Genomic DNA, 12,970 nt, shown 5'->3' with positions numbered 1-12,970 from the left:
ACAAGCGAAAGCGGGGGTCCTATTAAGTTGAATATTCATGCTTGCTACACTTTTGCCTATGTTGATGGGAAACAAACTGTATAGACATGAAATGTTATTATGCAGTGTTACATTGCACCAACAACAGGTCCCAGATTAATTGGATTAGGTCAGTTAAAATATATAGAAATAAAAACGTATGATTTGGTATCCAATGCAACCTAACATTTAAGGAAAATATATAAAAAAGTTTAACAAAAGTTAAATGTGAAAAATGTAGTGTGACATATAACTTTAAATGTTTTAAAAGCAAACAACAGTTATTGTAGTTTACATTACCTATAAACTTAATGATAAAAACAATATGTTTGATAACTTCCTCCACAAGCCCAGGTTACACAAGGATATTTGGTTTGAGCTTCATTTTGGCTGTTTAAAATGCTTTCTTGTCATTGGAATTGCTTTACAAGCAGAAATTTCTAATTTTCTCCACCACAAGGCTTGAAATAAAAACCCTTTCAGGTCTGTAGTTGCAAACTGTACCACTCACTACACCATGCAGCTGACTAAGGCCTTTTTAAACAATAGGAATACAAATTCTTTGGGAGTCCATATAGTATAAATAAGGCAGCAGGCTGTTGTTACAGTAGCAAGTTTGGAATAACCACAACCACAATCATGCATGGAAAGGTAAGCCTTAACAATTCTCAACATCTTACTAAAAACATGATTTATTTGCTTTTCTGATTTATAATGGTATCTCAGCTCTAATTTATATATTGAAAAAAAAAAACCACTGCAATTCAAATAGAATAAATTGGTTTTGGAAGAATCATTTGGATAGTGTGTTGGGTGACGTTTAATATATTGATAAATAGTAATTAAGTCAATGCTGAACATTTTTTTATTTGTCCCAGGTCATCTTCTACGAGGACAGGAACTTCCAGGGTCGCACTTATGAGTGCATGAGCGACTGTGCTGACATGTCCTCATACCTGAGCCGCTGTCACTCTTGCAGAATAGAGAGTGGCTGCTTCATGATGTATGACCGTCCCAACTACATGGGAAATCAGTATTTCTTCAAGAAGGGCGAGTACGCTGATTACATGTCTATGTTTGGCATGAGCGACTGCATCAGATCCTGCCGTAATATCCCCATGGTGAGTTCCATGTACATTTTGCATTTGTAAAAACTCTAAATTTTTAAATCCTTTTGCTCAAAAAGCATACGATAATTCCAGAATGCCAAATCATAAAAACTAATAACCAGAAACTACCGCCTTTTTCACTACAGTACAAAGGCTCCTACAGAATGAAGATCTACGAGAGAGAGAACTTCATGGGTCAGATGCACGAGATGATGGATGACTGTGACAACGTCATGGACCGTTACCGCATGTCTCACTGCCAGTCCTGTCATGTGATGGAAGGCCACTGGCTCATGTATGAGCAGCCCAACTACAGAGGCAAGATGTCCTACTTCAGGCCTGGAGAGTACAGGAGCTTCAGCAATATGGGTGGCATGAGATTCATGAGCATGAGGCGCATCATGGACTCCTTTTACTAGAGATTTAATGTTTCAATAAAATAACTTCTTTACAACATTAAACATTGTGTTTTGAACAATCTTTAATGCCAATATTTAATTTGTATTAATGAATAATCCACATCAAAATATCCAATGGATTAAATTAAACTTGCAAATAACATAAAACAAAAATATTGTTTTATATATAGAAGAAAATGTCTGACAAATGTCTTTCAATACAACTGTGTGACCAGTGGCTTGTATGATTAAGCAAGGCATAATAGTTGAACCCATAATATTTCTTAAAACAATTGATTAACTGCGGTTCAATGCTGACATGACTTCTAAAACTTAAACACATTCAAGTAAACAAGACTGGCACGAGGGCAGCACTCTGACACAGGTTTAGAGAATGAAGACCAGGGTTGGGGAAAATTCAGAATTTAAAAAGTGATTTAAATGCGCTGCTTTGGCCTTCCATCCTGTAGCAGTGGGTGGGCAGAGGTGTGCAGTGAGGCCACCGCTTCCTCGGGGGGGAGTAGTCGTAGCCTTTATCCTCAGTGCCGTCTACAGTTGAGAGCGTTGAGGAGAAGGTAGGCTTTAGGCGAGCTGAGTGTGGCGCCTTCCACGATTTCGTCAGCTCTTCGTCTGTGCACTTCTGGGAAGAAGGGGGCGGGTCTCTGCTGAGGGGCCTGCTGCGCAACGGCGAACACACTATGCATTTAAAAGGATATATGGTGCACCGGATGGCACAGCAGAACAGCGGGCTGAAGGCAGCGTACAATTGAAAAACCAAGAAGCCGGCGTCCTCAGTACTGCAAGGCAGGTGGCTTGTTCCGCTGAAGGTTTTTCGACGGCGTCAAGAAGGCTTCGTATCCAGAGATCAGCGAAGTGGTGAGTTCGCTGAAAGAGATCAAATCTGAATTCCTTGGTTGAATGGATGCTTATATAGCAATAAGCCACGCCCATTCTGGCGGCCTCTGACGTGCCAGGGTGCGAAGCGGCCTGATTGGTTCATGCATCTGAGCCGCCTCGCCATAGGTTCGTGCAGTTCCCGCAGCACAGCCAATGACCCCGCTAAGCGCTCATCTATGTGTCTGCAGTGCAGCTACACTGTGTTTTAAAAAGTTTGCTTCAATATTTTAGAGAAAAGCTACCCTTATGCAATATGAGAGACCTCTCGGAAGGGAACACATGTAACATATTGGATCCGTGCACTTTATCTTAAAGGTGCAGCAGCTTAGGAAACCTGGTGCAGTATTTTTAATGTTAATTAAATAACAAGGACAAAGAAATTGCTGACTGCTCTTTACTGAATGATTTTTGTAACTTTAATAAAGATTAATCTATATTTAATTTATACAGTGAAGACTATGCAGTGTTATTGTCATATGTGAGTGCCTATGATAGCCACCACTCCTATTGTTGTTCATCAGCTGACCACTCTTTCAATAAAGCAAAAAAGCTGACATCTGAAGTTAATTGATGTCTCTAACAATGTCTCTTTTCCTAAAGTATATAAAAGGATCCCAGAAGCCCTCAGTACTGAACTGGGAGTGGGACAACACTGATTCAACACAATGGGGAAGGTGAGGCTTTTGTCTATCTTTGGCCACATTCACGCGAAGTCAGAGCTTTCTCTACCTGATGTTTTTTCCCCTCGTTCTAAAAAAAATTCCATAAACACGGCGTCATCTCAAGAAATATCTGTGTACACATGAAACCACTGAAACCGACTCAAAACAATGTAGTTTACATGACAGACCAGTATGTGGCGCTGTAATTCTACCACAGAGATACACTAAAATCGGAGAAGAATACTTGGAGCATTTTTATTGTTTATTAATAAACTGTTGTTTTCTGTGTCAGTCTCGGCTGCAAAGATGTTGACAATTCTGACCCGCCATCTTTGCAGTAGTGAACACGCCTATAGCAGCCCGGTCTCACCCCAAAACGTCATATACTGACGGGTCTTGACCATACTTCAACATACGACGAAAAGGGTACCCCTATAACGTCAATATGAGACGCAGACATAAGCGCACCAGCAGCGCCTCCTAGCGGTACCCTAACGCATACCTAAACCCAACCATGCCCGAATCGTCACACATGGACGTTAAAGGGTACCCTTTTCGTCGTATGTTGCCATATGGTCAAGACCCGTCAGTATGTGACGTTTTGGGGTGAGACTGTGTTACCTATAGAGAGAAATGCACATTTCATATGGATTACATAAGAGAGTTGTATGTATGTTTCTTTTCGTTTTGAATTGTTTTGTTTAAACATAGACATTTCAAGCTTTCTATATTTCTGAGTTTCGGTTCATTTATGAGACGAGGTCCAGTTCACAAGCAATGCAAGTTATCGCGCCGGCGCCTCCATGTCCTGATTATATTGTCTGATATGTGCTTCTTATTTATTAAATCCAGGCAATTGGTTGATGAAACATGGATTAAAATTAAGATACAATTTATACAAAACGAAATAAACTTAAAGAAAGGTTTTATACAAAACAAAACTTAACGAAGTCTGACCCATTCCAAATGTCTCCCGATATATTGCGTATCTTATGATCCTACCTTACTCATGCTGTTCACTTTTCATATAATCAACATAGATCAAATAAAAAAATTACATTATTTAAACATAAATATTAAACTAAATACGTTTTCTTTAATGGCTACAACACGTAGGCCTACAGTACAGATCAATTTAATGTCAGAGCGGAATTGGAGCAAACGTGTTTTACCGGTGAGCATGTGGGGCAGGGGTGCGTTTCATAAAAATTTTCGTGCACTATATTCCAAGACTTCTGGAGCCATTGGATAGCTTAATATTTATATTTAAGTCATTAAAGTGAATGGAAACTTATCTCGCCTCAGTCATTCTCTATTCAGCATTCAAACAGCACGTCACGTTCGGTTACGACAGTAACAAACTCCAAGATCAATGTAGAATGGGTCACAAGCAAGGTGTTTAGGCATTATCATTCTCAAAGCTTCATTGACGCAGCGCGAAGCCCCCCAAAAGGGAACTTCTCAGGTTACAACTGTAACCATAGTTACCTGAGAAGGGAACGAGATGTTGCGTCGCCCTGCCATACTTCCTTCATCCCTGTGATCAACTTGCTCCGGCTATTTAAAACTGACGCCGGTCATTCCGGATGTGCTTTTATGCTTTCCTGACATCCCATCTCGCCTTTGGACTAGTTTTTTTATTTACGCTTATTTAGATATGGACGGATACAAAAAACATAGATAAACTTAACCAGTCATCTGATGTATGTATCCTAGTAGTTTTAGCTAAAGCTAATTCACAACACTTGTCCCTAGGACTGTAGTTAAAAAATTAAAATACAGACTAGCATTATTAAAAATTAGATAGATAAAATTAAATTAAATGCAATGAAAAGAGAGAAAAAAGTATACAGAGAGAGCACAATGTAAAAACGTCTTAGGTTACGACTGTAAGAGGGAACTCGAGCTGCGTCGAGACGCTGTGGGAACGCCCCTGCGTGATTGCGTTGTGAAGCACGTGTATAATCAGTCAAATGGAGAGACAAGACGTCGTAGGCGGGTGACGTCATCGACCAGGAAATTATAAAGCACACCTGAAAACAGACTGTGCTAGCTTCTGAGAGGCCGAAGCAAGTCGATCACAGGCATGCAGGGAGTATGGCAGGGCGACGCAGCGTCTCGTTCCCTCTCAGGGAACCAGGGTTACAGTAGTAACTCGAGCTGCGTCGAGACACTGTGGGAACACTATACTCACGACGCCATAGTAACAAGTGCCTGTCCGTGTGAAATCTCTGCGCACACCAAGACGAAAGTACCTGCGCCCCTGTAGTGCAGCAGAGGTCAAGATCAAAAACCTCACTAATGTGTGCGGCGAGGAAACATCCTGCCACATCACAAACATATTGGAGGGAAACTCCTAATAATGTTTTAGAAGCAGCCATACTAGTATCTTGGTATGACGTCTCACAGTGCCACGAAGGAGACGTTACTAGAGGGTGTCTCCCCAAGGATAAACCACTTAAAGGGACGTGGTAAGCAGCTGAGGCCGCCATGTACACCTTTAGTGTGGAGGGGGATAGACCTGCGGAGAAACGCTCCTGCAGGAACTCCAGCACTGCAACCATAGGGCAGATAACTGGGTTCAGCTGGTGCTCTCCGCACCAGGAAGTAAACACTATCCACTTCAAAGTGTAGAGTTTCCTCGTTGCAGGGAGCTCTAGAGTGGAGGATGGTCTCAACAACCCAAGTTGAGAGACCTGAACTTATGAGCTGGGCCCCCTCAGAGGCCAAGCCCAAATTTTCCACAATTCTGGGCGGGGGTGAAGGATCAACCCGCTCGCCTGAGAGAAAAAGTCCCCCCCGAGCGGAATCTCCAGAGGAGTGCCGTCGAGGAGAGACTCTAGGTCCGAGAACCGTACTCTGGCCTGCCAAAACGGGGCTATTAACAGAAGACGGGCCCTGTCCGGGCAAACTCTCTCCAGAACTCCCTGTAGCAGAGAGAAGCACATGATGCGGACAAGCACATGATGGTCCCTCAGGTCTGGGAGGAAGTGAGCTCGAAACACCACCGTCATTTCTAGCCGATTTATGTAGTTGATGGTCCTGCCACAGACCTTGCGCTGAGCGACCACTCATGATCGCCCCCCAACCTGTGAAGGAAGCATCTGTCGTTAGCATTAAGTGACGACAAGAATCCCCTAGCACTGGGCCTTGGGCGAGGATCCAAGGTTTCTTCCACATGCCTAAGGCACGTAGGCATCGTCGCGTGACCTTGATCATGCAAAATTTTCGATTTCCCCTCGGAGAAAACCCCTTGGTTATGCGACACCACTGCAGGGGTCTCATGTACAGGAGGCCAAAAGTTATTATGTTGGACGCAGCTGCCACGAGACCCAACAGTCTCTGAAACTATTTCACAGTGAGTGACTGGCCTAATTTTACCTAGGCCGAAGAGAAGAACACGATATTGGTAACATTTCACCCCCGAAAGCGAACCTCAGGGACTTCCTGTGATCAGGATAGATGGCTACGGGGAAGGACGTGTCCTTCAAATCTATCGTGAAAAACCAGTCCTCGGACTGAATCTGTGACACAATCTGTTTTGAATGTAAGCCTCCATCCTTTTTTGGAACAATGAAGTAACGGCTGTAAACTCCTGACTCCCTGCTGGGAGGAGCTGTGTCTACTGTTCTATACTATAGTATACATCTAACTCCTCAAAGATAAGATGACTACATATTTAATTTTTGAGAAAATTAAATGCAGCCAAATATCAACCAGACAAGTAAACATGGTCTGTATGAAAAAGCTGAATAGTATATTAATACAGACATTCTCTCCTCAAAGAGATCAGATGAGTATATTTAATTTTCTCAAAAATGAAATGCAGCCAGAACAAGCAGACAAGAATATATGGTCTGAATGTCTGAATTGTCATATTATAATCTTAAACAATAAAGAATACATAATTAGTTTGCACAAAATCATAAGAGAAAGAAATAAAGGGAAATTCCCGTCTGCTCAATTCCCTTCGTGTTGCCTCGGCAATTGCAAGATGAGCCACTATTATTGCAGATATGCAGACCCATATTCTACGCGCTACCTCTGCAAACGCGCGAACTGAGCTATTAGATTCTTATTGTAGAGATGCATTGCAGACCCATAATCTACGCGCTGCCTCAGCACACGCGAGATATGAGCCACTAGATTCTTATTGCAGACCCCGTAATCTACTCGCTGCCTCAGCACACGCGAGATCTGAGATTGAGTAACAGAATCTTTACTGCAGACCCGCTGCCTCAGCAAACGCGAGATCCGAGCCAAAGAATCTCTCAAGAAGAAAGCCATCAGGAGCAGAGCTAATACTCTCGATAGTGCATATGTTAAGGTCCTTGCACACTGAGTCCGAAATTCGCGTCCGAAATTTTCGCATGTTAAAAAATAAATACGACCTCACGTTTTGTCAGTCACACTTGCACACTGCCTCCGAAACTTTTGTCTGTCATAAAAATGTTTGGATCGGGTTCGATTTTCTTGTTTTTTGCATCCGTAGCAAGCAGTTTGAATGGTGTTTTGACAATTCAGAGCCACTGAATCACGAATACGAAAAAACACATATGAATATGCCTTTACGTTATTTACGTTATGTAACGTATATAACGATATCGTATATATAGGTGTAACGGTCACCAGCTGGAGTGCCCTTGAGAGCCACCAGAGGGCACTCCACATCAGAATATTGTCATTCCCTCACAAACTACATAATACTCTGCCTGGACTTAACAGCACTTATTGTTTTCAGCTGTGTCTCATTACCTTGTTTAACTCACACTATAACAGCCTGGTTTTCACAATTATTCCCTGCAAAGTCTTGTTTAGTGTTACACTGCAATTCCGGTTATGTCTCTGTAGCTTATGGATTATCGGGGGCTGAATTACTTCATAGTAAAGAATAGCCACCCTTTGCAACTGATGTCTTCAGCTTTCGAACTCTTGCAGGGAGCGACCATCTTTATGAAGTTGGACCTACGCAATGCTTATCACCTAGTTCGGATTAGGGAGGGGGATGATTGGAAGACCCACTTTAATACCCCCACAGGTCACTTCGAATAGTTGGTCATGCCTTTTGCACTCTCAAACTCCCTGGTGGTCTTCCAAGCACTCGTCAATTATGTGCTCAGAGACATGGTCGACCTCGTTCTGTCACGGGTCAGCGGTTCTTCTCTGTTGTCATGGTCCTGTCATTTTCTGCAGCTTGTGATTTGAGCCATCAGCGCTGCCTGGTAGCACTGTGAGCACAATCACAAACTGATCTTCTCCATCTGTTGCTCGTTTCCCTTACCCTTTATATTTCTAGCTGTCTACCTCTTGTTGTCAGTTGATCATTATTCTTATCACGTGTTTGTCTCATGTTATGTACCCTCTTTCATGTGTGTTACCTCAGTTACTTACCTGCTTATTATTTGTGCTCAGGAACCTAAGACGAGGAATCTGTCTCGCTTTTTTGGACTCGGGGCCCGTCTTTCTGTGGTTTTCCTGTGCTAATTTCCTCTTAGTGGTCTCCTCTGTCTGTGTGTCCTCTGGTGTGTGTGTGTGGAGTGCACGAGAACCCCCATTCAGAGAATCATTTATTTTTGCATTTATTTTGTGTTACATGAACTGTTTCTTTTGTTCCCAAAGTTTGCTAATAAACTTATCACGTTAGTCACCACAATTGAGTCCATTTCTCTGAGTTACCTAACAAACATAACCATGACACTTGGGTCACATAGATTACTTTTATGTTGTCTTTACTAACTTTCTTTAGCTTGAAAGTGGTAGTTGCATAGGCTGTTAATGGAGGGACAGAAAGCTCTCAGATTACGAGTTTGGAATAGGGGTGTAACGATACAGTACATTGTTATATCTGATATCGCGTTATACAAATGTGATGATGATGTGTATCATTGATGTAAACGGTATGATTCGCAATATAGAGTTAGTTTTATCCAAGACCCAGCATACTGTATTTATAAGGTATAATTCACCAAAAAAAAAAAAAATGTTAACTTCCAAACACAAATGAAGATATTTTTATGAAACCTAAGATATTTCTGTCCATTCCTCTAAAACTTAAAAGATAAAAAAAAAAAAAAAAAAAAAACGTCATGAAGGCATCTTAAATGATTAGTCGAGATTATTTAAATAATTAATTCCAAAGATTTAAGTAGCTTTATTTTACATTTGACTGCATTTTTTTCTTCTTCTGAATGTTTACCTCAGTTGTTAGACACCAAACTGGTGTTAGACACCAAACTGATTGGAAAGACATTTTATATATTGCTGGTAGGCCTTAGCCTGGCTAACGTCAGACCTCGTCTCATTGCGACGTGGTCTGGGAACCACATGTTCATTTTCTCGTATTTGAGGCGTGGTTTACGAATGCCCAGAGCCGTTTATTGGGCGCTACGAATGCCTATCAAATGCGCCTGTACGTAGCTCATAGCCAATCGTTTAAATTATACCAGATGACGTATAGAGCGACAGAAATTTGACGAGGAAGAAGACAATGGATCATAGATTTATGTGTACACGATGGCGTTCAGCGACTATTGCCGTTTGTGCAAGACAAACATGAGGATAGAAGGTAAATCTGCAGTGCACATGTTCATAGAAACAAACTGCTTCAGTGTGTCGCATAGACGTCGTCATCGTCTTGCTGCTCCCTCCCCGTTCTGTGATTGGTCCCCTCGCTGAGGCGAAAATCTAGTTCATGGAATCCAGGCTGCCTAGAATAAAATCGCGCTGCGCGCAAGGCAGCATGGGGAAACTCAGGATGGGTAGGCCTACTTAAAAGAAAAAAAAACGGTTTATTTTACTATTTTATAAAATTCTTGTATTTTCTTGTTTTTGTATTAGTTTGTATAGAATGATTGCTTGATTAAACTAATTTTCATTATTATTATTATTGTTATTAATCACTTAACACCATTTTGATACAATATTTATATCAACTTTGTATATAATAAAGGCAATATTTATATTGCTTTTGCTGATGTCCAATAAAAACCTTTATTTGCATTTATTTATTTGTCTGTTTTGTTATTTTGTAAGAAATCCCTATTAATAATAGACACATTTTCAATATTCTCCATATATTCTGCCTTTGATGTGGTTTATAGAGAAAATATTTCAAAACTATAAAAAGGTCAGTGAGGGCATCATGAAATAAACGTAATTAAGCATAATATTTTAAATTAAACCAGGTTGATCTATGCAATTGTATTCAAATCTGAATAGAAATTAAGCTGCAAATGGGTGTTCTGCAAATGTTGGACCTGTTGGACATGATGGAAAACAAGCAACCAAGTTTCAAATGTGACAATGTCATTCACTTGAAGCTAGACAATCAAACTAAAAATGCCCTATTTCATTTTAAAGCTCAGAGAGAGGGTGAAAAACAGCCATGCAAAAAATAATTATGATTGTTTTATTCTAACAAAGTGACGTATGTTATTAAGTTAGGATTAAGTCTGACAAAAAATTAAAAATTAAATTGTTTAAAAATGCATGATATAACCCTTTTAAAATTTCAGCCATTCAGTAATCTAATGAAACAATGGACACGAAAGCAAGTTCTGAAAATAACACTTTATTTGCTTCTAAATTCTAGCGATTTAACACATGTCAGTGATACGCCTCATGCTCATGAATCTCATGTTGCTATATCCCATATCCCTGAAGCTCCTGTACTCTCCGGGCCTAAAGTATATCATCCTGCCTCTGTAGTGGGGCTGCTCATGCATGAGCCAATGACCATCCATCACATGACAGGACTGGCAGTCAGACATACGGAAACGATCCATGATGTTTTCACAGTCATCCATCAACTCGTACATCTGACCTCCAAAGTTATCCCTCTCATAGATCCTCATCCTGAAGGATCCCCTGTACTGTAAAACAAAGAAAGATGATTAATTTAGCAGTTTTTCAGCAATGCATGCATAGTATACAGTTAAATTATGAAAAAATAGTGCATTGCTAAATCTGCACAACAACGTTAACAAAGTGAGACCCTTACTGGAGGAATCATGCGGCAAGATCTGATACTGTCGAACATCATGCCCATGCTCATCATGCGCTGCATGTCATGGTACTCTCCCCTCCTCAAGAAGAACTGGTTGCCCATGAAGCTATTACGCTCATAGACCATGAAACAACCGCTCTCCACCCTGATGGAACCAACGCGGCTCAGGTATGAGGAGATATCAGAACAGTCGTTAATGCACTCATAGTTGCGGCCCTGGAAGTTCCTGTCCTCGTAGAAGATGACCTGTTGATGGAATTAAAAAAACACTGTTTTCGACTGCTTTTTAGATCTGAATTGCATTAGGTTTTAAACAAATACATACTGGCTTCAATATGAACATATAAAGCTTTCCATCAAATATTAAGCATTTGTATTAAGCATACTTATTTCAAGCACTATTACCTTGCCCATGGTGGTGATGTGTTGTTTTTCTCAGTGCTTCAGCTCACTGTACCAGCTGTACTTTGATGGCCTTTGGTTGTGGTTTTTATACAAGAACCAGGGGCCCACATTTTGTTGTTATTCAAATGCCAAAAGCTGATGATTAAGCAGTATGACTTCTGCTGAAGTGGTCCTGTAAACTGAAACAATAGATTTTATCCATACATCTCTGGCAGCTTTTTGTGCATTGTCTTTTACAGTATAGACAAAGCTTTAGTCACATCCAGAGCGAATGTGACCGTATTCACATGACAGAGACAATGTGGCTGATAGCTTTTCCCTTATCATATCAACTAGTTTTACAAAAGGGACAAAATAGACTTCAACTAACCTTTGGAATTATAAATGTAATTTTTATACTCAAACTAGGTAAGATTGGATGTCAGGACCATGGAAATAAATGCTCTTTATACACAAGTATAACATTCATCACATACAAACATACAACATTTAGTGCATTTTGACAATATTTAAGTCTCTTTGTATTTACAGTCTCTTGTAACTATGTGCCATTTTTAGTTAAATGTGCTAAATATTTTATTTTATATTTATAAATATACATTTATTACTCATATTTAAATATTGCACATGGAAACAGAGAAAATTCAGTTTCCTCAATTTCTTACATGCACATTACAAGCAGGATTAATCAAGCCAAGAGAAATTCAATTGACCATGATGAGTATCAAATTAACCAAGCAAAAGTAGTTTTTAATTAAAATAAAAAATGTAATCCAAATAATTAATATATTTAAACAACTTGATATATATATATATATATATATCTTATTGCCTTGTTTTTTGTTTTTTTTTGTGTCCTCTACTCAAATATCTACATTTTAAAACTTAGACAGTACACTGTAAACCCGAATAAGTTGGCAAAACTTTTAGGGAAAAAAAGTTTAGAAATTGAAAGTTTAAGAACTGGCAGATTTTTATTTTGTACTCATACATTTGACTTGTTCTTAACTTGAAATGTTTTTATTCATACATTTAACTTAAAATGTTCATGTAACCACAAAGTGAATATTTTTATTAAAATAACTTAGCTAGCTAAAAAAAACTAGTTCAATAAATGGTAACTTGGTAGATTGCTAACATGATAACATTAGCATGGTATAGCACTTGCTGATATGAGTGCAGCAATGTACAACTTTTGACATTGATCTCAAACCAAGCCGCATGCACCACTTGTCACCATGATGGTAACTCTCCTAAAATCAACATTACCAGAAATTCTTCTAATTTAGCATAACAAAACATTAGTCATTAATCTCCCATTAATCTTGCACAAAAAAAACATTATATTACACTTAATTTTAACATTTACTCTCCCTTTCGTGTGCCACCGGTAAAGCTTTCTGGGAAATAGAAATCCCAATTTCAGTTAAATTTTAGTTTGTCTGTAAACTTAAACCTGAATAAGTTGGCAAAACT

The 12,970-nt window shown here is 39.7% G+C and overlaps 2 protein-coding genes across 2 annotated transcripts; one reads left to right on the top strand and one right to left on the bottom strand.

The window, feature by feature from the left end:
- The first annotated feature begins 529 nt into the window (after window positions 1-529).
- On the top strand, window positions 530-1,588 carry LOC307002170 (gamma-crystallin M2-like). Its single transcript, XM_079619486.1, has 3 exons — window positions 530-669; window positions 897-1,139; window positions 1,274-1,588. Exons 1-3 carry the CDS (start codon window positions 658-660, stop codon window positions 1,544-1,546), a joined length of 528 nt encoding a protein of 175 aa, XP_079475612.1. The 5' UTR covers window positions 530-657; the 3' UTR covers window positions 1,547-1,588.
- Window positions 1,589-10,638: 9,050 nt separating this feature from the next.
- LOC307002169 (gamma-crystallin M1) lies at window positions 10,639-11,632 on the bottom strand. Its single transcript, XM_079619485.1, has 3 exons — window positions 11,495-11,632; window positions 11,084-11,335; window positions 10,639-10,955 (listed from the first exon to the last, which is right to left on the bottom strand). The coding sequence occupies exons 1-3, from the start codon at window positions 11,501-11,503 to the stop codon at window positions 10,680-10,682; spliced, it is 537 nt and encodes a 178-aa protein (XP_079475611.1). The 5' UTR covers window positions 11,504-11,632; the 3' UTR covers window positions 10,639-10,679.
- Between the last annotated feature and the right edge of the window lie 1,338 nt (window positions 11,633-12,970).

The sequence above is a fragment of the Phoxinus phoxinus genome, assembly GCF_949152265.1.
Source record: "Phoxinus phoxinus genome assembly, chromosome: 7".
Classification (NCBI taxonomy): domain Eukaryota; kingdom Metazoa; phylum Chordata; class Actinopteri; order Cypriniformes; family Leuciscidae; genus Phoxinus; species Phoxinus phoxinus.
The sequence above is the reverse complement of the archived record's forward strand: the minus strand, read 5'-3'. Positions and strand labels throughout refer to the sequence as shown.